General features: G+C 42.3%; 1 protein-coding gene across 7 annotated transcripts in view; it reads right to left on the reverse strand.

Moving 5' to 3' along the window:
• TRAF3IP3 (TRAF3 interacting protein 3) overlaps positions 1-26598 on the reverse strand; it is a 99407-nt gene that overhangs the window by 57124 nt on the left and 15685 nt on the right. For 4 of the 7 annotated variants that reach the window (XM_069756164.1, XM_069756167.1, XM_069756169.1 and 1 more), the window contains exons 2-4: positions 8611-8949; positions 6630-6753; positions 486-549 (exon numbers count right to left, since the gene is read on the reverse strand). In XM_069756164.1, the coding sequence (XP_069612265.1) occupies positions 486-549; positions 6630-6753; positions 8611-8892 (470 nt within the window). In that variant the 5' untranslated portion in view covers positions 8893-8949. Of the gene's footprint in view, positions 1-485; positions 550-6629; positions 6754-8610; positions 8950-20065; positions 20208-26598 lie in introns of those variants that run through there. The other 3 variants (XM_069756168.1, XM_069756163.1, XM_069756166.1) reach the window with 2 other exon arrangements.

The raw sequence follows: 26598 nt of genomic DNA on the forward strand, positions 1-26598 counted from the left end.
ATTATTTACCCTATGTGGGGATTTTTGCTAATGGTTTGGGGGTTAGTAATGTTGAGGGAGTTTAGTAGGGTTAGTTATTGGGCATGTTACCTCTTCCATTCAGCTCCGCCTACGTCGGCATGCATCCTGCGTACCTATCTTTAACATTGGGTACGCAGGCTATGCAAATGTACGCAGATGCCTCCGCATGCGTCGTTTTGACGCAGCGCCGACCGCAACAAAATGTAACATATTGCGAGCGATGTAGTTCGACTCAGCATCAAAACGACGCAAGCGGAGGCATCCGCATACATTCGCATAGCCTATGTACCCAATGTTAAAGATAGGTACGTCGGACGCATGCAGACGTAGGAGCTGAATGGAAGAGGTGCGGCACTAGGCGGGCTTAACGGAGGAACTATGCCACCCTCCGCAGCTCTGCCCAACGAAAGTGTGAAACCAGCCTAAGCAAAACCATAAACATTATCTAGTGGAAAACTGCTCACTCGGTTTGCTGGCTGGAGTCCTTCTTCATACAGATTGCTGAGGTTTCCTGGGTTGTTTGTACCCCTATTAAGAAATAGACAAAAAAATAGTAATATCTTATTTCTGCATTTGCAGCTGTAGAAAGCTGCAAGTATGTCTTTAAAACAGGACTTGATCCCATACATACGCTAGCCCATATTTTAAAAGGATCATGTGTCAGTCAGAAACCCTACTCACTTGCAGATGCAGGGTACAACTGCAGATAAATAGTGTTTAAATCCTAAGTGGCTAGATTACTGGAGCAGCAGCTGCAGCTAGAAAATACAGTTTTATTCTTCCTGCAGAAATTTGTTTCCAGTCATTGGGGCGGGGCAGGAAGATGATACAGTCACTGCTCATTGCACAGCGAGTGTGCAGTAATCACTCCCCTGCACACTGATTAACAGCCTGCTGTGAGAATAAAACTTCCTTTTCTCCTGGTGGTCGCTGCTCCAGTAAAGGTACCTTCACACATAACGATATTGTTAACGATATCGTTGCTATTTGTGACGTAGCAACGATATCGTTAATGAAATCGTTATGTGTGACAGCGACCAACGATCAGGCCCCTGCTGGGAGATCGTTGGTCGCTGAACAAAGTCCAGAACTTTATTTCGTCGCTGGACTCCCTGGAGACATCGCTGGATCGGCGTGTGTGACACCGATCCAGCGATGTCTTCACTGGTAACCAGGGTAAACATCGGGTAACTAAGCGCAGGGCCGCGCTTAGTAACCCGATGTTTACCCTGGTTACCATGCTAAAAGTAAAAAAAAACAAACACTACATACTTACCTACAGCCGTCTGTCCTCCAGCACTGTGCTCTGCACTCCTCCTGTACTGTCTGTGAGCCGGAAAGCAGAGCGGTGACGTCACCGCTCTGCTTTCCGGCTCACAGACAGTACAGGAGGAGAGCAGAGAAGCAGAGCGCAGCGCTGGAGGACAGACGGCTGTAGGTAAGTATGTAGTGTTTGTTTTTTTTTACTTTTAGCATGGTAACCAGGGTGTTTACCCTGGTTACCGGCATCGTTGGTCGCTGGAGAGCGGTCTGTGTGACAGCTCTCCAGCGACCAAACAGCGACGCTGCAGCGATCCGAATCGTTGTCGGTATCGCTGCAGCGTCGCTTAATGTGAAGGGGCCTTAAGCCATCTAAACAGGAGCTCTAAAAGAATAGTTGAGCCCCTCTACTTTAGAGGGACATTAAATTCTACAGTACATTAGCTCACTGTGCGGTGTTTAGTGTACAGCAGTTAGACCTCAAGCATATGGTCATATTACGACACATTTCCACCATGAGGTTTTGGTGTGTTTTTGAGGCTGCGAAAAAAATGAAGTGTCTTAGACTGTGTGCACACAGTGCATTTTGATGCGTTTTCGCTGCTTTTTTTCCGCCTGGAAATAAGCTAAAAACTCTACGGAATCCTTAATGCAAGTTAATTCAATGACAATCGTGAAGTGTTGTCCACATGATCAGTAATTTTCCTTGAGTATTTGCAGTGTGTTTTATACTGCAGCATGTCAATTTTTTGCGCACTTCTGCAGCGTTTTTCATCCATTGACTTCAATTGAGTCAGTCAAATCTACAGGTATAAAAATGTTTGCGGATTTGCTGAGTTTTTGTTTGCGTTTTACTGGTTTTCTACGACTGTTCTCAAAGTCACCAGGATCGTCGTGGGACATTATGGATTATCTTCTTTGCAGACAGGTGAGGGATATTGTGGTTTATTATTTTATTTTTGTTGCAGGAAAAGCTGGTGTCAGTGGATTAGGTGTTTGGTGAGTATGGTTTAGTTAAGATTCATTAAAGTAGTGTGTGTCATTATTTCAAATAAAGGACTTTATTCTGGGTATCTGTTTTTATACAATATTACTATGGGACACCTCTCCATTACTAACCTGTGGGCTTGATGTCACCTGATATGGATGTAAGGCATAATCATCAATATTAACCGAAATAAACACTTGAAACAGCTCACTGTGTGTAATGACTCTATATAATATATGAGTTTCACTTTTTGTATTGAAGAACTGAAATTAATTACCTTTTTAATGACATTCTATTTTTGTGAGAAGCACCTGTACCTTTAATCACTTTGGCCAAAGAATTCTATTTTAACCTCATCAGTCCACAGGACTGGTTTCCAAAATGCATAACTACTCAAATAAAAGTCAAAAAATAGAAATAATGGCACTTCCTGAATATTAAATACAAACCAAAGGAGGCAGTGTGTACACCACCACCTAAATGAAGCGAACCATAGATAAACTAAAAATTAACTTTATTAGAAACAATTGAAAAAATATTGAAAAGGCCACATATCCATAGGACACATAAACATACCCCAAGGGGGAACAACCCAATAGTACACAGACCAAAATTACAAAAAAATAAATTTGTATATAATCACCGTGCTAAAAGCGCCTGCCTGCTCTTACTGTTATTAGCAGCAGCAGGCGCAGGCTGATAGGAGTTGTAATCCGATCAGCTGCCGCCGGTGACTAGAGGTAAAATTTTTACCTCTGATCACAGCTGCAGCTCACGCTGTCATTTGACAGCTTGGGAACCACGATTCTCTGACCGGCAGTACTGATTTTACCGTCGATAAGAGGCAGTGTTTGCTGTGCTATTATGCAGATGACAGCGCGAGAAACACTGGGTGTTCGGGGTGCCGAACCCGAACAGACACGGACTTCCTGATGAAGTCTGTGTTCGGGGTCTATGCCTGAACAGTAAGTGTTCGGTATGGACTCCGAACTTTACTGTTCGGGTTCGCTTATCTCTATTTACAGGTGCATCTCACAAAATTAGAATATCATAAAAAAGTTGATTTATTTCAGTTCTTCAATACAAAACGTGAAACTCATATATTATATAGAGTCATTACTGAGTTTGTACTGTGTGTGAAGTTTCCACAATCAATGATGGTTTGGGGAGCCATGTCATCTGCTGGTGTAGGTCCTCAGTGCTTTATCAAGACCCAAGTCAGAGCAGCCATCTACCAGGAAATTTTAGAGCACTTCATGCTTCCCTCTACTGACAAGCTTTTTGGAGATGGAAATTTCATTCTCCAGCAGGACTTGGCACCTGTCCACACTGCCAAAAGCACCAATACCTGGTTTAAAAACAATAGTATCACTGTGCTTGACTGGCGAGAAAACTTGTCTGACCTTAACCGTATAGAGAATCTATGGGGTATTATCAAGAAGAAGATGAGAGACACCAGACCGAACAATGCAGATGAGCTGAACCTGGGCTTCCATGACACCTCAGCAGTGCCACAGGCTGATCGCCTCCATGCCACTCTGCATTGATGCAGTAATTGATGCCAAAGAAGCCCCAACCAAGCATTGAGTGCCTTTACTGAATATACATTTCAGTAGGCCAACATTTTGAATTTTAAAATAATTTTTTAAGCTGGTGTTATAATGTATTCTAATTTACTGAGATAATGATTTTTGTGTTTTCATTGGCTTTAAGCTCTAATTATCAACATTAACAGAAATAAACACTTAAAATGCATCACTCTGTTTGTAATGACTATATAATATATGAGTTTCCCTTTTTGTATTGAAGAACTGAAATAAATTAACTTTTTGATGATATTCTAATTTTGTGAGATGCACCTGTAGATATTCTTTTACATACTTCTGACGTTGAATTTTATGATCAGGATGCAGGAGAGGTTTTCTTCTGATGACTCGTCCATAAATTCCATATTTGTACAGGTGTCTCTGAACAGTAGAACAATTTACCACACTTCATGAGTCTGCTGAATCTTTCTGAAGATCTTTTACAGTCAAGGGGGGTTCTGATTTGCCTCTCTAGCAATCTTACTAGCAGCTCTCACTGAAATGTGCTTGCTTCCAGACATTATCTTGATCTCCACTGTTAACTGCCATTTTTTAATTATATTTCAAACTGAGGAAAGGGCAACTTGAAAATGTTTTGCTATCTTCTTATAGCCTTCTCTTGCTATGTGCACCTATACCATTTTCATTTTCAGAATGCTAGGTAGTTGCTTAGAAGAACCCATGACTGCTGCTTTTTGACACAAAGTTAGAGGATCTGAGGTTTTTTAAAGCCGTGAAATTTGCATCACCTGGCTTTTCCTAAAGATAATGGTGAGCAAGCCATAACCCTAACAGGCTAATTAAGGTCTTAAACTTTGGTCAAATTTATCTGAGTACACAAATCTCCAAGGGAGCCCAAACTTTTGCATTGGCTCATTTTCCCTTTTGTAATTTCTAAAATGGAAAAAATGACAATTTTTTTTGCCTAAAATACAAAGGAAATGCGTCATCTTTAACTTTAGCCCTTTTGGAGATCATTTCATCTTCAACTTGCTTAACTGTTCACAATGACAATAACTTTTATCAGGCATGCCCAAACTTTTACATGCCACTGTAAATAAGCCACAGAAGTTTTGAGAAGATTTGAGATTGTGATCTGTGGAGCGAGGAAGCATTATTGAAAATTTTTAGGCTTATGGATCACTGGTATGTCTGGAGAAGGAAGAATAAAGCATAAAAAGCACACCTTGCCTACAATGAAGCATGGAAGTAGCTTGGTGATGCTCTAGGGTGGCTTTCTTCCTCGGGTACTGTAAAAGTACAGTGTGTGGAGACACCATGGATTAAAGTGTTAGGAAATCATAGGAGAAAACATCCTGCTTTCTATGAGGTGTGATGCAGTGACCCCTGTTACAGCTAGGGGGCGCTGTAGGTGCTCCTCGGTATGCGCATGGAGGCGTATCTGTGATTTTGATGGTGAAACAGTGACTGGCAGGATTGTAAATGGACGGTATGTGTGGCAGAAGGAGTCTGCGCTGTAAGCCTGAAGTAAAGTGGTTCTGGGACCTGTAGTCCCACAAATATTTGTGTTTGTTTTACTTAAGGGGAGGTTTGCAGGGATAGTCGGAGAGCTGGGTGGGTCTGGCTAACCCCACACACCTCCCACCTATGGGAGTGGTTACAGGTACATAATGTGACTATGGTGTGGTCACATGCTCTCTGTAGTAGAGAGTATATGGACCTGAATGGTTTGTGTGTAATATCCTGGAAGGTCTATGTGTTGGGAGATCCTGTGAGTAGGATCAGATCACTGAAGAGCACATGGTGAGGCCTTGGATCTGAAAGCCTGTGTTGGAAGTTCCTGGGAGTAGGACTCCTGAATAGCACATCCTGTGTTGGAAGATCCTGGGAGTAGGACTTCCTGAAGAGCGCATGGAGTGGCCATGTATGCAGAGTCTGCAACGGCACTGTATTTGGGGGAGCTACAACCCGTCTAAGGATCTGGACTTTCAGGTGGCCTGGTGAGCAAGGCATTGTCTTGGACGATGATCCCAGTTCGGCAGCTTCCCTGGGAGAGAGAGAACTGACAATGAGTCAGCAGGTGGAGCAGGAGCTCCCATAAAGTACCTCCACAGACTGTTGGTGCTTATTGTGTTCCATTAACTAATGAACTGTGCAGTACCTGGACGAGGTAAGGTCCAGCATGCTTAGTGTCTGCGAGTTAAAGATGTTCACTATGAAGTGCTGTGGAGTATGTGTTAAGCCTGTGATATATAAAATGGCCTCAAGTGGTTTATAACGTGTAAATAAACCAAATAGACTGTTTTGATGTGAAAAATCGTGCCTGTCTGCGTTTATCCCGTTGCCAAGCGAGTGTCCCCCAATACATTCAGTAAGCGATATCTTACAGAGGAAAGTGATGTTTGGACGTCACTGGACTTTCCAACAGGAAAATGGTTCTAAGCAAACCTCAAATTACACTATTATGCTTGATTTCAGCAGTCCTGGAAGATGAATTGCTTATTACAGATCAGAAGAATAATGATGTCTTATGAACTGTAGGACCTATTTAAATTAAAAAAAATAACAAATATGAATATATTTCGCCTAGGTGGCAAGTCACTCAAAAAATACTCAAAGATGTATATGTGGATCCAACACTATATATCAAATAGGGTTGGCAAAATGCTGGATTCAGTGTAGTTAATTCTTTGTTTGCCCAGACACAAGAACTATAAGGTTTGAGACCTAATCATTAACTCTTTTTGTGCTACAAAATTTTGAGTCCTCAAATTTAAGGAAATGTTAGTAACACAGAGTGATTATTTCCTTACCTCTTTCTCTCACAGTTACATCATTCTTTTGGGTTTTAATGTGGAAAGGTTCCAAACCGGGCTCTGATAATGCAATTCTATGATCAAAAGGATATGTCTTGGAGCGGTTATGATTCCAGGACCTCTGCAGAGATTAAAATAAATGAAAAAGAAAATAAAAATCACTGTCTCAATACAGGTACTCTTTGCACGCAAGGAACAAACTGACTGTGTCCGGCAGGCCAATAGAGAACAAATGGAACAGAGATGCACATGTTTGATCTCTGGCCCACACAGATGGGGTCCTGCTGAGCTTAGTTCTTGGGACCAGTGTGGGGTCCAGCGGTGGAACATCAGTGATCAATAAGTTTTCTCCTATACTTTTGATAGGGGATGATTTTTACATTGGTACTATTTTTTAAAGGGGTTGTCCAGCATTAGGGTACAAGCCTGCACTCACTCTATGTGCATAGTATGCGCTGTGCTGATTCTCCGTTGCAGATGGCGTGCACAGCCTTGCTCAATGCAAGTGAATTGAGTGAGGTGGGACAATTCTAGTCGGATTGTGGCTGGAAGTATGCAAATCACCGGCTCGCGGCACAGGAGAATCCTGACAGTGCGCACTGTGCACGCAGTGAGGATTCACAAGTCTGCAGTCATATGGGGACTTGTACACCAAGTCCGGACAACCCTTTTAAATTGTTCTTTAGTGCTTAGAAAATATCATCAACCCTTCTTGGACTTCATTCATTAGGGTTTACATACTGATCAGCAGAAAATGACTTCTTAATTTCAGAGTGAAACAAATATTCACACTAAAATTATTTATTATTCATCTCCAAAAAAAAAAAATAGCAAAAAAAAAAGCACAGTTAAGAGGAAGGGTGCAGACGCCTCACATGTACATACCAGTCCTAGTAAATACTTTTCCAAAAAAGTTGAGGCAGCACACCAAATCCAAAGTTATAAAGTGCATTTTAACAGCCCATGTGGCGACGTTTCGGTCCTGGGTACAGACCTTTCTCAAGCAGCCAAAAACAAATAGAAACTTTGTAGCTATCTCTATCTAAAAGCAAATTTTTCTTTACAGTTTAAGGATCGCTTTGAGGGGGACCTTTTACCAAGTTTTTAATGTTAACCTGGGCAAACTATTTAATAGTAACTGCAGGGTGGAATAAAAAGTGTTTTTTTTCCCATCTCTCTCTGTTGCAGATAGGTTAGCAATCAAATATTTGGAACAGAAGTCTGAAGCTATTTACCCCAGTTAATATATCCACACTTCTGTGCTGTGTAATAAATCTTCAGTACTTAGACTGCACTCCCTATGCATTCTAGTCATGTGACCCTGAAGACATCTTCACAGGCCCTTCTGCACTTCTATGTTGCTGTTTACTTATGATTGGTCAGCATCATACAGAAGGCGATGTTAAAAATAAAATATTTCATTCCTCTCTGCGGTTACTATTGCAACGTGTGTCTATTCAACATGAAATATGAGAAAAATAAATATATTATCTAATAGACATCCCCTTCTTGCTGGATCTACTACTACCACTGGCTCAAAAAGTTTAGTAAATTTTTTTAATAAAGCTATGCTAAATCAAAAAACTGTTTTAAGGGTCTTTCCGAGATCAGAATATTGACTTGTTAAAGTAAACAATAACAGATAAGTGGCAACCCAATGCCCTACACTTATCAGGTCCTTCAAGGGACCACAGCATCTTTACAAGTGCTACAGCCTCTTGAATGTTCCTGTTGCTCGGTCTAGCTTCATGATCACTGCTTAACATCAGCATTAAAAACTATTGCAACATTGTCCCATTGAAGCAAGGCATACAATGCTGCAATATTCTGCACTTCAGCAACTCTGTAGATGATGTGTAGAAAATTTGAATACAAGGATATCAAAATTGTGATAATTAAATGCCCCTTTAGAGGCTCTACTGTATACATCCATATATGTTTTTGGCACTTGATTTGTACTCTGAGAAAATGACCATACCTGATAACTCTGTGTGACAGATGTCTTTGAATTAGGAGGAGATCTTACTCCTTTATCTCCTGACTCATCAGTCCAAAGATGTCTTCTCCTGAAAAACTCCTGCTCTCTTGGGGAATGCCTCTCTTGTTCTTTGCTCCAGCAGGGATTGTCCTGGCGACAAGAAGTTGAATTGTGGCGATCTCTCAAGGTTTCGTGAAATTCAAGTCTTTTGTCATACTTCTCTTCATAGTTCTCAATATTTAATTTTTGCCGAACTGGGGACTTTCCATTTCTAAAAACCATGGTTATACTGGGTGAAGACCATCAGTGTGATTTTATTTACTAAATGAAGACGTCAACCTAAAAGAAGAACATGGCAATGATCAGTGTATAGTATACCCACACAGGAATATAACACCTATGTAACTATCAATCTTTACTAAGATTAGTATTTTTTATTTTACTAACATTAAAGGGAACCTGTCACCCCCCCAAATCGTAGGTGAGCTAAGCCCCCCGGCATCAGCCCCCAATGTATCCTGAAAGATGAGAAAAAGAGGTTAGATTATACTCACCTGGGTGGGCGGTCCGATCCAATAGGTGTTGTGGTCCGGTCCGGGGCCTCCCATCTTCATAGGATGACGTCCTCTTCTTGTCTTCACGCTGCGGCTCCGGCGCAGGCACACTTTGTCTGCCCTTGAGGGCACAGCAAAGTACTGCAGTGCGCAGGCGCCGGGCCTCTCTGACCTTTCCTGGGGCCTGCGCACTGCAGTACTTTGCTCTGCCCTCAACAGGGCAGACAAAGTACGCCTGCGCCGGAGCCGCAGCGTGAAGACAAGAAGAGGACGTCATTGTAAGAAGATGGGAGGACCCGGACCACGACGCCCATTGGACCCGGACCGCAGCAGAACCGCCCCTGGGTGAGTATAATGAAACCTCTTTTTTCTCATCTTTCAGGATACATCGGGGGCTTATCTACAGCATTACAGAATGCTGTAGATAAGGCCCTGATGCTGGTGGGCTTAGCTCACCTTCAATTTTGGGGGTGACAGGTTCCCTTTAAAGCATCTGTATATACTGTAATGAACTCATGCCAGCTATTATGGATTCTGATAACTAACTTATTATGAGAACCATCAAGTTTCTGCTGTTTTTGAAGACAAAAATAGTTCAGCAAACTGTGACATTATCATAAAAATAATAGCGCAATCACATTAAATTCACATAAACCTTAAAACAAATGTGATTTTACAGTGAAACAGGATCAGCAGCACATCCGCCCATAGGTTTTGTTTGATAGTTGTTCCGCTCCACTGAAGTAGAGGACCCATATACAGTAACAACAAAAATTATTCAACCCCCAGCGAAAAATTAGGTTTATTATAACATTTAGAAACTTTCTGCTGTCTGAAAACCAAAGTAGAATAATTTGAATAGCTCAACACAACTAATATAACAGGTAGTTTCTCCAAATACAACACTACTACTACTGCGGTCTCTCTCAATTACTCTACCCCTACACAACAAGTGTCTTTAGAAGTTGGTAGAGCCCCTTTGACTGTTATGACCTGAGGCAAACGGGATACCTAGGCAGAAACCAGCTTCTGACAACGTTCTTGAGAAATCTTAGCCCATTCCTAATGATCTATAGGCCTGAAAAGCTCTAGCATTATTTCATCATTCCACAGCACAGAATCTGCAAATTACTGTGACTTATTTATATAGTTTTCAGCATGTTGGAGCCGACAATCTTGTGCTTTTGGATCAGCAGAGCTGTAAGTCTTGGAGTCCTGACATAGAGACCTTTAGCATTTATTATACATCTTACTGTGCAAGCTGAAACCCAAATGCCTGCTGTCACTAAGGCTATGTGCACACGATGCGGATTTACTGTGGATCCGTAGCGTATTTTTCCGCGCAGAAAAGCTGGAGATCCGCTAAAGTGATTTACAGTACAATGTAAATCGATAGGAAAAAAAAATGCTGTGCTAATGGTGCAGAAAATTCCCATGGAAAACGCTGCGGATCAAAAGAAGGAGCATGTCATTTCTTTTGTGCAGATCTGCAGCGTTTCTGCACCCTTCCATTACAGAAATCCGCAGGGTTAAAAAAATGCATGAAATCCGCACAAAATCTGAAGCAAATCCGCAACAAAAATGCACAAAATCCGCATAAAAAACAGCATCAAATCTGCACCTGCGTTTTCTACCAGGAGATGCAGATTTTGTGCAGAACTGACCGAGGACTAAGAACACAGAGGTTTGCTCAAAACGAGTTTAGTGGTTTATGGCTGTTCCTTAATGTTTTGCCGGTCATCTGTAAGCACTTGTTAAATTTTTAAAATGTTCAAATAAAGAATTTTTTGCTATTTTATATCCTGGAGCCGGATTTCTCCATTTTTTTCTTCAGAAAATTCTGTACCCCAATCCGCAACGCGTGCACTTAGCCTTAATCTTGCTGCAGTTATTAGAACATTTTTGACCACGTGCCCCCTTAAGAACCTAGTACCTAGTGTCAGCTGGTCATAGCTTCCACTTCCTTATCCAGGTACAGTTGTCAGTGTTCCTTTCACTTTGAACTTTGCTTCCAGCTGTATCTCTAGGAACATTCAATGTTTTTCCAATCTTATTTCGGCCTTTTTCTTATTTGCCCAAGGCAATAATCTGGAGGTCATTGCCCATAAGGAATCGGCTAAGATTTCTCAGAAACACTGTCAGATGCTGGTGTCCGGATATGCATTACATTTGCAGCAGGTCATAAAAGCCAAATGTGCGAAAATGACATCGGTTTTGGGGGCAGGGCTGGTCTTTGATTTTTTGCTTGCCCTATTCTCTCCTTGCATTGCATACTGTGTGCTCTATTGCCAATTCATCACTTCTCATCAAAGTCGGCGAGGGAGCGCACTGTCACTGTGTGTTAAAAAGAATTTTGCACATTGACAAGATCCTACTGAGCATATGTCGGTTTGACAACCAAAACATGCTCAGTAGAGACTAGCCCAACCCTTGAAATTGATGTCCCAGATGATGCATCATTTCAGGGTGAGGACAGAGACTGCAGCAGTGACCGCAGGCTCTGCCCCTTCATGACATCACATTTGTGTATCCCAGCATGCACTGGGGATTCTTAAAACAAAGCGTTCTCAAACGGTAAGTTGGTATAAAAAATACAAGTAAAGCAGTTACATTGAGAAGATTGGGAAAGGTAAAGACATTTAAAGTCTATTAGGGGTTAATCTGCAGGTTAATAGCGTACTGAAGCTGTCTGGCCATCGCACTAAAAGCCTGGCTACTGGGGAAAGATCAATGTTATTCATCCCAGAAGCCTCAGTATGTCGGTCACGGCTGTGACTTCAACACAGCTCAGTACATTGTGAGCGGCGGCTGTACCCAAGCCCCAGCAGTGACTGACAGCCAGCTTAGCACAGAAGCACTGTAGAGTTGTCAGTCACTGCCAGTGAGTATGAATACTGCCGCTACTCATTATGCACCAAGTGATGACTGAATCCACGCTTCTGTGACTGAAAGCTGGAGGTTGCCGGAAACAATAAAGTTAATTTCCTTGAGAATACTATCAACCTCCGTAATAACTCCATATCTGCAGGATGATAGCATTTTTTGTCATAACAGGTTCCCTTTAAAGGTGCTAAGGCCTGGTATTTAAATAATTTGTCATATCTGGCACATTTACAGCATACAGTATATACGGGATATACCCTAAATGTCCAATAGATGCGAGTCCCACAACTACGTATCTCAGGACCGGTGTCCCGCTCTGTCTCACCCGAAATGAATTCTACAGGGCAAAGTTCTCCTTGTGGAAAGCACCAAGCTGTCATAGAGAGACTTATAGGCTGTGCAATGCTAATTTCCCATGGAAGCATTACATGGTTTAAGTCTCCCTGCACCAGCTTGGTGCACTCCAGAAAAAGAAACTTTGCCCCTCAGATCTGCAGTCAAAGGCCACTCAGCCCGCCAGTCTCCGTACTTTGCACTGATGATGGGTAAAACCCCAAATGAGCTGAATGCAAATGGCAATTCTGCTTTGACTTTATGGCCTCATGTGGCAAAGTTCTTTGAATGGAATCTATCAAAATAATCCTCCTACATTCCAAATTGTTTGTATGGCCATGTTGCTCTCTATAAATAATGCAATCTACACCTTTACTGATGCAACCTGTTGCTTCCTGACTGAAAAACTGCTGTTTTAATTAATCTGCAAATAAAGCTTAAGTGCTCTGGCAGTGTCAAAGCACTTCTCAAATCTCTGCATCCCTGCCTCTATTAGTCGTCCAGCCCCATGCTCCTCTGCTTGATTAATAGCTCAATGACTGTGTAGATGAGCCAGTAAGCTTTCAAGCAAGCAGAGAAAGGTAGGGGCAATATTGAGTTTTAGGATTGCTACCACCTGTAGGTGGTGCTAGGGACCTTGCCCTGCTCTCTTTCTCATTGAAGAGGCTATTTGAAAGAAATGGAGATGTCACTGAGCATCTGCATCTTTCACTATTCATTTTGCATGGATGACGAGCGACATAGCACACTATGGGGCCCCAGCCTTGATACAGATGATCCCACTTTTTCAGGAAGCCAATACGGCGAAACGGCGCTGTCGGGGTATTTGAGTGCATAATTACCAGGATTAACAGATTATGTAAGCAACATGATATAAATTGCACATGGACAAGAACCGCTATAGATGCACCCATTTGCACATAGTATGGGCTCTTAGTATTTAGACACGGCAACAAGGATTTTTGCACTAAGCATTTTCTATTAAGTGTTGTTGGTGATAGATTTAACATGTATTAAGGTTCTGTGGTATTTACTAATATTGTACATGTCCGAGTATTAATTATTCCTGGTTTTCATGTCCCTCATCTATTTTATTTTGTGATGTTCCCTTGTTTTAGCTTTTGTAATACCGTACTTAATGTGAAATAAATTATTGAATTTTAAATAAATACATGCTATTGGAATACATTTTTCCTCTAATTTTCCCTTATGTATACATGAGGGATTTTGATCAGTCATTGATACAGATGTGGTAGATTGTGAAAATATGACATTCATGCCATTTTATGTAAATATTTTACAACTGAGCCATGGCCCGGGCTTATCCTGGAGGGTGTCACTAAGTGTCTACTGGGTCTTCACTAGGGCCTCTGATGGTGAGGATAGGCTTGGCTGCTGGTAGACATCAGGTACCACTCCAGTCAGAGGTGCAAGGCCGAGACAGAAGCATAGTCAGACAGTCTTAGGTTGGGGCTGGCAGCACGGGTTCACAATACAAAGCCGGAGTCACGGATGAAGAAGAAGTCAAACTGAGCGAGTAGGTAGTTTAGATTGATAATGGGAGTCGGAATACAGAGATCTGCATAAATAAGTATTAGCAGGCTAAAAACCAACGTTCGGGCAAGGAGTGGTGGGAGGAGCTACCACCACAACCCCTTTATATTCCAGACCAATGCCCAAACCCCATAACCTCCCTCTCCAAGATCACTGAAGGGGGCTTAATTGTCTCCTCTCCAAATCGCACCTCACTACCTGTGCGCTTGACCCCATCCCACCTCCTCCCCAACCTCATCACCACACTTATCTCATCCCTAACCAACCTCTTCAACATATCCCTAACTTCGGGCACCTTCCCTTCTGCTTTCAAACATGCCACCATCACGCTTATCCTTAAAAAGCCAACCCTCGACCCAACAGCTGCAGTATGTCCAGCTATCGCCCAATATCGCTGCTCCCATTCGCTTCCAAACTCTTGGAGCAGCACGTCCACGCTGAACTTTCCTCCCACCTCTCATCTAACTTGCTCTTTGAAAATCTACAATCTGGTTTCCGCCCCCATCAATCAACTGAGACTGCCCTGACCAAAATCACTAATGACCTACTTACAGCCAAAGCTAACAGACAATACTCTGTACTCCTCCTCCTAGACCTGTCCTCTGCTTTTGACACAGTTGACAACTGCCTCCTACTACAGATCCTCTCTTCCTTTGGCATCATAGACTTGGCCCTATCATGGATCTCCTCATACCTTTCCAACCACACATTCAGTGTCTCCCACTCCCACCCTACCTCCTCATCCCACACTCTCTCTGTTGGAGTCCCCAACAAGGCTCTGTTCTAGGACCCCTACTCTTCTCAATCTACACACTTGGCCTGGGAGAACTCATAAAATCCCATGGATTCCAGTACCACCTTTATGCTGATGACACTCAGATCTACCTTTCTGGCCCAGACGTCACCTCTCTGCTGTCCAGAATACCGGAGTGTCTATTAGCCATATCCTCCTTCTCCTCTCGCTTCCTCAAACTCAGTGTGGACAAATCTGAACTTCAAATCTTTCCTCCATGTCATAGACCTGACCTATCTATCTCAATTAAGGACACTATGCTTTCCCCCGTACCGGAAGTCCGCTGCCTCAGAGTAACCCTTGACTCTGCCCTGTCCTTCAAACAGCACAACCAAGCTCTTTCCACCTCCTGTCCCCTCCAGCTCAAAAATATTTCCAGAATCCGTCCTTTCCTAAACCGTCAATCTACTAAAATGCTTGTGCATGCCCTCATCATCTTCCGCCTTGACTACTGCAACATCCTTTCCTGTGGCCTCTCTGCTAACACCCTTGCACCTCTCCAGTCCTTAACTCTGCTGCCCAACTAATTCATCTCTCTCCTTGCTACTCCTCCACTTCCCCCCTCTGCAAATCTCTTCACTGGCTCCCATTCCCTCAGCGTGTCCAGTTCAAATTACTAATACTGACATACAAAGCCATCCATAACCTGTCTCCTCCATATATCTCTGAACTAATTTCCCGATATCTTCCCTCACATCATCTCCGGTCCTCCCAAGACCACCTTCTCTCCTCCACACTTATCCGCTCCTCATCCAATCGCCTCCAAGACGTCTCCAGGATATCCCCCATCCTCTGGAATCCTTTTCCCCAACACATCCGACTATCAACCACATTCGGATCCTTCAGACGGAACCTGAAAACCCACCTCTTCAGGAAAGCCTACAGCCTGCACTGACCCCGCTGCCTCCTCACCACTACTGAAGCTACTGCCTCATCAACACCGGAGCTCCTACAACCCTCAACCTATTCTCTCCATCCCCACCATCCTGTAGAATGTAAGCCCGCAAGGGCAGGGTCGTCACCCCTCTGTATCAGTCTGTAATTGTTAGTTTGCTTACTGTAAGTGATATCTGTAATTTGTATGTAACCCCTTCTCATGTACAGCACCATGGAATCAATGGAGCTATATAAATAAATAATAATAATATTTAATCTGATGGCACTGGATAGGCCAGGAAACCTAATCTCTGCAGTACACAGCCACGCTAAATTGCTGCAGAGACCGGCTACGTCCTCCTAAAGCCAAATAGAAACCACATGCAGTTGCAGCGGTGCTAAGGAGTACTGCAAGAGGGAAACTCAGCGAGACGACCTGACACAAGAAGAAGCCGCAGAGCGACCACAGCGAGTAGGGCGGCGATGAGGAGGCATGCGAGATACCTTCATGACATGGGCATACTCTTCAAGAGAAAAAAATTACACTCTATTTTTAAATGTAATTGATGGCACTTTCCAATAACAATGAGGGGAAGGCATACCAACAAAAGTACGCTCATACCACATAGCTCCTCACTTTTTGTACTTTTACTTTTTGTGACATTATTTATCTTTTTATTTAGTAATAAAGTCTATAGTAGATTTTTTAGGATTCTAAGCGTATGTGCACGTGTTGTTTTTTCCAGATGGAGTAAACCAACAAGGTTTAAAGTGGAAACCACTTGAGGAAATGCCGGTCTTTAATTTTTTTGCTTTTTAGTGTCTTTTTTTAGGGTGTTTCCTGAAGCAGTTTGTAAATGTAGTGTGTGGCCTTTTCTATATTTTGGGGGTGTCTTTTAAGTGTTTTTTTTCATAGCATTTTTGGGCCAATTTACAAATCCACTGAGCAATGAGTGAAACTCAAGTGTTGGAAAAATGGTCACAAACTACTCTAAAAGACGCCTTTGGGGCGTAACATTGACTTCTATTGTAATATGTGACGCATCTTGGAAGCAGAAAGAGTCTGAACAGTGGTTAAGTCACTTAACCACTTGGCATTTTTAGAAACCTGAAAAGGCTAAGGGTACGTGCACACGTAGATGAAACCTCTGCGGAGTTTTCCGCACCTGTTTTGAGAAATTACCGCAGATTTTATGCGGTTTTTGTGCGGATTCCACCTGCGGCTTTACACCTGCGGATTAGTAACATAGTTAGTAAGGCCGAAAAAAGACATTTGTCCATCCAGTTCAGCCTATATTCCATCATAATAAATCCCCAGATCTACGTCCTTCTACAGAACCTAATAATTGTATGATACAATATTGTTCTGCTCCAGGAAGACATCCAGGCCTCTCTTGAACCCCTCGACTGAGTTCGCCATCACCACCTCCTCAGGCAAGCAATTCCAGATTCTCACTGCCCTAACAGTAAAGAATCCTCTTCTATGTTGGTGGAAAAACCTTCTCTCCTCCAGACGCAAAGAATGCCCCCTTGTGCCCGTCACCTTCCTTGGTATAAACAGATCCTCAGCGAGATATTTGTATTGTCCCCTTATATACTTATACATGGTTATTAGATCGCCCCTCAGTCGTCTTTTTTCTAGACTAAATAATCCTAATTTCGCTAATCTATCTGGGTATTGTAGTTCTCCCATCCCCTTTATTAATTTTGTTGCCCTCCTTTGTACTCTCTCTAGTTCCATTATATCCTTCCTGAGCACCGGTGCCCAAAACTGGACACAGTACTCCATGTGCGGTCTAACTAGGGATTTGTACAGAGGCAGTATAATGCTCTCATCATGTGTATCCAGACCTCTTTTAATGCACCCCATGATCCTGTTTGCCTTGGCAGCTGCTGCCTGGCACTGGCTGCTCCAGGTAAGTTTATCATTAACTAGGATCCCCAAGTCCTTCTCCCTGTCAGATTTACCCAGTGGTTTCCCGTTCAGTGTGTAATGGTGATATTGATTCCCTCTTCCCATGTGTATAACCTTACATTTATCATTGTTAAACCTCATCTGCCACCTTTCAGCCCAAGTTTCCAACTTATCCAGATCCATCTGTAGCAGAATACTATCTTCTCTTGTATTAACTGCTTTACATAGTTTTGTATCATCTGCAAATATCGATATTTTACTGTGTAAACCTTCTACCAGATCATTAATGAATATGTTGAAGAGAACAGGTCCCAATACTGACCCCTGCGGTACCCCACTGGTCACAGCGACCCAGTTAGAGACTATACCATTTATAACCACCCTCTGCTTTCTATCACTAAGCCAGTTACTAACCCATTTACACACATTTTCCCCCAGACCAAGGATTCCTATTGTGGAGCAGGTGTAAACCGCTGCGGAATCTGCACAAAGAATTGACATGCTGCGGAATAAACAACACTACGTTTCCGCGCGTTTTTTCCGCAGCATGTGCACTGCGGATTTTGTTTTCCATAGGTTTACATGGTACTGCAAACGCATGGAAAACTGCTGCCAATCCGCAACGTCAAATCCGCTGCAGATCCACAGCAAAATCCGCAACGCGTGCACATACCCTAAGAGGCGCTTAAAAGACTGAACACATGAACAACAAGTCATTTTTTACATATAGGCAGTTGATATAAAAAAAATGTACACTGCCTTGTTACAATCCCAGGTTTCAGTTATGTTAAAAATAATCATACCAAGGAAGAATCGTTTCAGAACTTTTTCCACCTATAGGCCACATTCTCTAATTCAGTATTTGGTCAGTATTTTACATCAGTATTTGTAAACTAAAACCAGTTGTTGATGAAAAATGCAGCAGTGATGCACGTACTTCTATTATACTTCTACTCCACTCCTGATTTTGTCTTACAAATACTGATGTAAAATACTGACCAAATCCTGAATGTGTGAAGATGATCTGGATATCACCCATAATGACTACAAATCCATTGAGAAACAAACTGAAATAATTTTATGGGGTAAAATAAAAATAAAATAATGTGGCTGCATAAGTGTGAACACTCTCTTGTAATTGGGGATGTGGTTTTGTTCAGAACTAGCCAATCACATTTAAACTCATGTTACATAGTCATAGTCAGCTACCATCATTTACATGATACATATAATGTTTAGGTTTTCTAGTAGCATTTTACTGATTTTTTTAGTTCCATTTTACAGCAAAAAGTAAACAGCTTACAACATAGCAAAGGAATCTCATTGTTGTTAGCAGTCAGGAAGCTACAAATGTTTTTCAAGGCATTAGATATGCTATGGAACAAAGTGAAGATGGTCATCGAGAAGAAGCTTCAATTTGGCACAATAGTGACATTACCTAAAACGTCCAGTTTTAATAAAAAAAATTGATAAAAAGACAAGATGAAAATCGGTCCTTGGGGCTATCAAGAAGTCTACTTCAACATTAAAGGAGCTGCATAACTTTCTGGCAAGAACTGGTTTTATACTAAATGTGACCACAATCTTCCATATTCTCCATTTGTCAGTCATGTGCAGATGCGTGGAAATACAGAAGCTTTATTTATTTATTTTTTTTACAAAGAAAAATATCCAAGCCAAATCCTAGGTTAAGTCTGCCAAAAGCAAGTTGCACTTTTTGGCCTTAATTCCAAAAGGTTTGTTTGGTGCATAGCCAACGCTGCACATCATCAAAATATCATCATACCCATAGTGAAGCATGCCGGAGGCAGCATAATGCTTTGGGGATTATTTTTGGTAGGTAGAACTGGGGCTTTAGTTAGGTTAGATGGGATTATGAACAGTTGCAAATATCAGTCAATTTTGCAATAAAACCTTCAGGCTTCTACATTTAAAGCTGAAGATGAAGCGGAATTTCACCTTTCAGCATGAGGACCCTAATCATACCTAATGATCACAGCTTTCCAATCACCCAGTCAGAACCCAGACTTTAGTCCAATTGAAAACCTGTGGATGACCTGAAGAGGGCGCTGTACACAGGAGATGCCCCTGCAATCTGACAGATTTGGAACACTACTGCAAGGAAGATTGGGCACAGATTGCCAATTCTAGATGTGCCATGCTGATAGACTCCTACCCAAAAATACTGAATTCTGATTTTAGTTATTTTTCGTTTTTCACTTTGAGTTTGATTCTCAATTGAATTGTGCAAATTATGGGTGACATTAAAGGAGGAAAATGTTCTGAAGTAATTCTTCTTGGCATGATGATTTTTTTCACAGGGCTGTGTAGACATATAAATTGTACAAATTAGCTGGAAGATTCTTTTGGGCATTTTTTTCAGGCAGCTTTTGTGCACCCTATCCAAGAACATTTACCATAAATTTGCTCTCTCGTTCAGCAACTATATCAAAGTTCCTGTGGGGTATGACACAAACACATTACCTGTTAGGATGTATCGCCGCCTTCTAGCATGGGAATAGTAATTGTAGGAAAACGAGTCCTTACCTTCCTCCTTCTGTCGCTCTGAGGAAGTTTTGAATGAAAACATAAAACAAGCACATACTTCCAAGACTGCAGCAAGTCGCTAGAGCTTTCTGTCAGGAGAACGTCTCATTACTTTGTGCTGTTGTGTCTGCATCCCTGAGACCATAAAGTGTTTTGGGGCAGGTCATGTGCTGTGTGCGAGGATGCTGATTGGATGCTGACATGTAGGTGTAACAGATACATGTCTCCTCTTGTCATACTTTCAGGAGCCTGTGCCTGTCTTCTTTATACAATGCATGTAACTGCCCATGTTCACTAAGCACCGTACTGCCATATAACCCCCCCTGTATGTAGCCAGAAATCAGAACACTCAATGCCTCTATGTTTACGTTTCAATTACCGTATTACAATTTAATCCCTTAGGCTGTGTGCACACGTTGCTGATTTTTCACATTTTTTCGCTATAAAAACGCTATAAAACCGCAAAAAAACAGCATACATTATGCATCCCATCATTTAGAATGAATTCCGCAATTTTTGTGCACATGATGCTTTTTTTTCTGCGAAAAAAACGCATCGCGGTAAAAAACGCAGCATGTTCATTAATTTTGTGCATTTTTTTGCGGATTTGCCACTATATAATGCATTGGGAAATGTCCGGAAAAAGCCGCAAAAAAAAAAAAAACACCAAAAACACACAAAAACGCAGAAAATTTCAGGTTTTTCTCAGGAAATTTCTGCAAGAAATCCTGAACGTGTGCACATAGCCTTAAAGATACAGCAAATTTTTCATTTTTACATTTTCATTTTGATTCCAAAAGTCATAACTTTTTTAGATTTCCATTGACATAGTTGAATGAGAGCTCCTTTACTGCAGGATGATTTGTAGTTTTCAATCAGATCATTATATATAATGTCATTAAAAACAGCAAAGAAAATCCAAGTAGGCTTTGGTGTATGTGCACACGTTGCGGATTTGCCTCTGGAATTTTTTGTGCGGATTCTGCATCTCTTGGCAGAAAACGCAGGTGCGGATTTGCTGCGGATTTTGTGCGGATTTGCTGCGTTTTTTACCCCTGCGGATTTGTATAATGGAATGGGTACAAAATCGCTGCAGATCCGCACAAAAGTAGTGACATGCTACTTCTATTAATACGCAGCGTAGGAAATTTCGCACCATTTTTTTCCTATTGATTTACATTGTACTGTAAATCACTTACGGATCTGCAGTGTTTCTGCACGGCAAAAAACACTGCGGATCCGCAGGAAATCCGCAATGTGTGCACATACCCTTACGGCCAAGTTCACACGTTCAATATTTGACCTCAATATTTGTAAGCCAAAACCAGAAATAGGTGAAAAATACAGAAGTGTTAACGTGTTTCCATTATACTGTACTTTTCTTCTGATTATTCCACTTCTGGTTTTAGCTAACAAATACTGAGGTAAAATACTGATCAAATACAAAACATGTGACCATGGACTAATGGTGAAAAAATACCACATTTTTTTCAGAATACCCTAACAGGAGAAGTGGGCGAGGGGATGAAAATAGCTGAAATGAATGAAAACATTGCTCAAATGGAATGGGAACAGCATGGTTTTACAGGAAAAAATGTTAGGAAACATTCTTTCCTGTATAATGATTTGTATATAAGGCAAAATTAAAGAGAAAAAATACACCTCCCCCACCCCATAATAGCCGGGCCATTTCTCACTGTATTTCCCCGTCACCTATGAGTACAGTAGATAACATAGCAGAGGGGAAAATAAAACTAAACCCACCGGTAGTCACCAGTAAATGTAATTTTACTACCTTATCTGGGCATGTGGTGTATGTGACATGGTCAGACACATCCTGTTTAATTTATAAAGGCTTTGAGATTCACAAAGCCTATGTGGAAAATGCAAGAACTGCCGAAAATTAGAAGGAAGAGGGACTCTCATACTCCTTGTATTAGACATAAAGGAGGGCCTTATACACTGTATCTCATCATCATTTCTTGAGACGCAACGCGATTTTAACATGAGCTTTTAACATACAGCAGTTCTCTCTATGTAAAAGCTCATGTTAAAATCGCATTGTAATACACAACTGTACACACTGTTTTAAAACCAAATATTCTTCAAAACATATATACACTGCTCAAAAAAAATAAAGGGAACACAAACAACAAAATATAATTCCAAGTAAATCAAACTTCTGAGAAATCAAACTGTCCACTTCGGAACCAACACTGATGGATAGTGATGAGCGAATGGCATTGTGCTCGGGTCTCCCTGAGTATGCTCAGGTGGTCTCCGAGTATTTTTTAGTGCTCGAACATTTTGTTTTCCTCGCCTCAGCTGCATGATTTACGGCTGCTGGACAGCCTGAATACATGTGGGAATTCCCTAACAAACAGGCATTCCTCACATGTATTCAGCCTGGCTAGCAGCGGTAAATCATGCAGCTGAGGCTAGGAAAACTAAATGTCCGAGCACTACAAAATACTCGGAGACCACCCGAGCACAATGCTATTCGCTCATCACTACTGATGGACAATCAATTTCACATGCTGTTGTGCAAATGGAATAGACACCAGATGGAAATTATTGGCAATTATCAAGACACCCTCAATAAAGGAGTGGTCCTGCAGGTGGGAACCACAGACCACATCTCAGCACCAATGCTTTCTGGCTGATGTTTTGGTCACTTTTGAATGTTGGTTGTGCTTTCACACTCGTGGTAGTATGAGACGGACTCTACAACCCACACAAGTGGCTCAGGTAGTGCAGCTCACCAAGGATGGCACATCAATGCGAGCTGTGGCAAGAAGGTTTGCTGTGTCTGTCAGTGCAGTGTCCAGAGGCTGGAGGCGCTACCAGGAGACAGGTCAGTACACCAGGAGACGTGGAGGGGGCCGTAGGAGGGCAACAACCCAGCAGCAGGACCGCTACCTCCTCCTTTGTGCAAGGAGGAACAGGAGGAGCACTGAAGAAAGCTGCAAAATGACCTCCAGCAAGCCACAAATGTGCATGTGTCTGCACAAACGGTTAGAAACCGACTCCATGAGGATGGTTTGAGTGCCCGACGTCCACAAATGGGGGTTGAGCTCACAGCCCAACACCATGCAGGACGCTTGGCATTTGACACAGAACACCAGGATTGGCAAATTCGCCACTGGTGCCCTGTGCTCTTCACAGATGAAAGTAGGTTCACACTGAGCACATGTGACAGTCTGGAGACGCCGTGGAGAGCGATCTGCTGCCTGCAACATCCTTCAGCATGACCGGTTTGGCAGTGGGTTAGTAATGGTGTGGCATTTATTTGGAGGGCCGCACAGCCCTCCATGTGCTCGCCAGAGGTAGTCTGACTGCCATTAAGTACCGAGATGAGATCCTCAGACCCCTTGTGAGACCATATGCTGGCGCGGTTGGCCCTGGGTTCCTCCTAAGGCAGAACAATGCCAGACCTCATGTGGCTGGAGTATGTTAGCAGTTCCTGCAAGATGAAGGCATTGAAGCTATGGACTGGCCCGCCCGTTCCCCAGACCTGAACTCGATTGAACACATCTGGGACATCATGTCTTGTTCCATCCACCACAGACTGTCCAGGAGTTATCGGATGCTTTAGTCCAGGTCTGTGAGGAGATCCCTCAGTAGACAATCCACCGCCTCTTCAGGAGCATGCCCATGTGTTGTACAGTAGGGAGGTCATACGGGCATGTGGAGACCACACACAATACTGAGCATCTTTTCCTTGTCATGAGGCATTTTCACTGAAGTTGGATAAGCCTGTAATTTGATTTTGAGTATCATTCCAAATCCAGATCTCCATGGGATATTGATTTGGATTTACATTGATAATTGTTATGTTTTATTGTTCTGAACACATTCCACTATGCAATGAATAAAAATTTGCAACAGGAATATTTCATTCACAGATACCTAGGATGTGGTATTTTAGTGTTCCCTTTTTTTTTTGAGCAGTGTATATACACCCATTCTATGTGTATATATCTATTCTACTGAAACCTGTCAGTGTGATTTTACTGTACACCGAACACGAATTGCCGGCTTTGCAAAGGACACCAATACGTATTTCTCGCAAGTCACACTGATGGTCCGTGTGATGTGAGATTTTTTCTCTAACCCATAGACTTGTAATGGCGAGTCTCGGCTGATATACGCTGTAAATCGCAGCATGCTGCGATTTCACTCGCACGTATAAAATGGCCGAGAAAAAAATGGTGATGGGAGCTGCCCCATAGATTAACAGTGGTCTGAGTGCTATGTAATTTTTTTCTCGCATAGCACTCGTCCGTATTATATGCTAGTGTGACACTGGCCATATTCTTATTGTGGCTGCTCAAATATTAGGCATCACTACACATGATCTCCTCATATCCCTCTTGACACATGCAGGTCGAGAATCATTAAATGGAAATGTAAAGAGAATCACAGAGTGTCCAAATGTAGGATTACTTGACCCATTGGGACTCATAGTGGGAGGAAGGAGGATCAGGGTGAGGATTATGTGGTCCAGACTCTTTGCCAATGAGACTGGACCATGTGGAAGACAGGGTGGTGCTAGGAAACATACTGGAAGCATTTTCTGCCATCTAACCAACCACCTGTTCTGGCTTCAAGAGTGGTGTCCTGCGCCCCCCTCCAAAGTGGAAAAAGAAGCTACCATTTCGTGGATGAGCGTACACAAGCACCCTGATACTCGATTGAGTATCGGCAGTGGCAAGCACGCTCGCTCATCACTGCTGTGCATATATTCCATCTTAGGGCTCTCTCACACCAGCATTTAAATGAGATGAGTGCTATCCAATTTTTAATCGGATAGCATTTGGACTTATGTTATTCAATGGGACAGTGCTGATAGATGATTTTTTTTCCTGGACAGAATCTGCCAGTGAAATTAAATTGCAGCTCGCTGTGACTTCATTTAGAAATCTGATACCACTCACCCATTCAAGTCTATGGGTACATGGAAAATATCGAATTGCCCTCAGGTGACATTCAAGTGCAGTCCAATTTACGTGGACTCAAACAATGAAGCATATGGAGAAATTTTGTTCTCCATCTGCTCCTCACAGAGTGCTATGGTTCTCTCATCTGGGAGAATCAGCTCACACTATACTTACACTGCTCAAACTCTGATCAGAGTATGATCAGAGTGTCATTTGCCATAATCAATGCGATTGTCTCTGAAGGGAGAATCTTTGTCCATCCGACAATAGAGTTATGTTGCTTCTTTTAACCATTTAAAGGTTCAGAAACCCTGAAGTGACATGTTCATTCTTCAGGTGGATTCCCAGTACTGAGAGTAAACTGAAACTATAGAGAAAGCTGCCGGTTACCCCACAAGAATGATGGCAAAGCCACTGGTGAAGTCACCTCAGGTAAACAATCACCTTCAGGGGAAACTCAGCGGCTGCCATGGGAATATAACCTGTTTTGGGGTTTTGCTTTTTAAAAGATCCTAGTGCAGTAAAAACATAATTTTCCAGGTTGATATAATTATGGCAATACTAAACTTGCAATATACTGTGTGGGGAGAAGGGGGCACAGTGAGCATTATACTGGCTGTACGTGAGGAAACTTTTGGGGCATCATACTATGTGAGTACCTTGAGAGTTGTACACATACTGTGTGGCAAAACTAATGGGTTTCTCTAAGGGCACTATTTCTGTATGGGCACATATAAATGACAGGTCGAGGTAATGACAATGTTAGTTAGTGTTAAAAAATTTGTGAGCACACCATTATACGTGTTACCCTTTCCTATGTTTCAAAGTTGTGAGGTATGGCGCTGTGGCAGAGATGAGGAGAACACTTCTGCCAATCCTTCTCCTGCCTAAGCTCTACACTGCCAGTGCTGTACTGTATCCTAATAGCCGCCATTCAGAATCAAAATGTTTCATACACGGTGACAGCGACGACTAGCAACCAGGCAACCCCCGCATGTACTTATGCTGGCTATCAGATGTAAATCATTCAGCTGCGGCAAGAAAAACTAAATCTCCGAGCACTAAATAATACTCTGAGGACACCCGAGCGTGCTCGGGAAATCTCGAGTAACGAGTATAATCGCTCATCACTAGTCCTTACTCAACATTTGCTACAGTAATTATGGCATGCAAAAAGTAGACTCCATGAGTAGGCCCAGGGTCACAATTTGTCTAAAACCGGCCCTGACCATTTCTGACTTCATATAGACTGTGCTCTACAACCTTGAGGTTCGAGGGACTCCAGAGGCACCAGCAGCTTCAAATATCTGTTTGCTGCTTTGTAATGGTATTTTGGCAGCTGCTCTCTTAATCCAATGAATATGTCTGGCAGAAACCTTCCTCATAATGCCTTTTTCTGCATGAACTCTGTCTGTGCTCTGTTTCAGTCACAAATCTCTTCACAGTATGATGATCACGCTTAAGTTTTCGTGAAATATCTAATTTTTTCATACATTGTCCAAGGCATTGCACTATTTAACGCTTTTCAGCAGCAGAGAGATCATTTTTATTTCCCATATTGCTTGAAACCTGTGGCCTGCTTAATAATGTGGA

This window comes from Ranitomeya imitator, chromosome 3 (genome assembly GCF_032444005.1).
Source record: "Ranitomeya imitator isolate aRanImi1 chromosome 3, aRanImi1.pri, whole genome shotgun sequence".
In the NCBI taxonomy this organism is placed as follows: domain Eukaryota; kingdom Metazoa; phylum Chordata; class Amphibia; order Anura; family Dendrobatidae; genus Ranitomeya; species Ranitomeya imitator.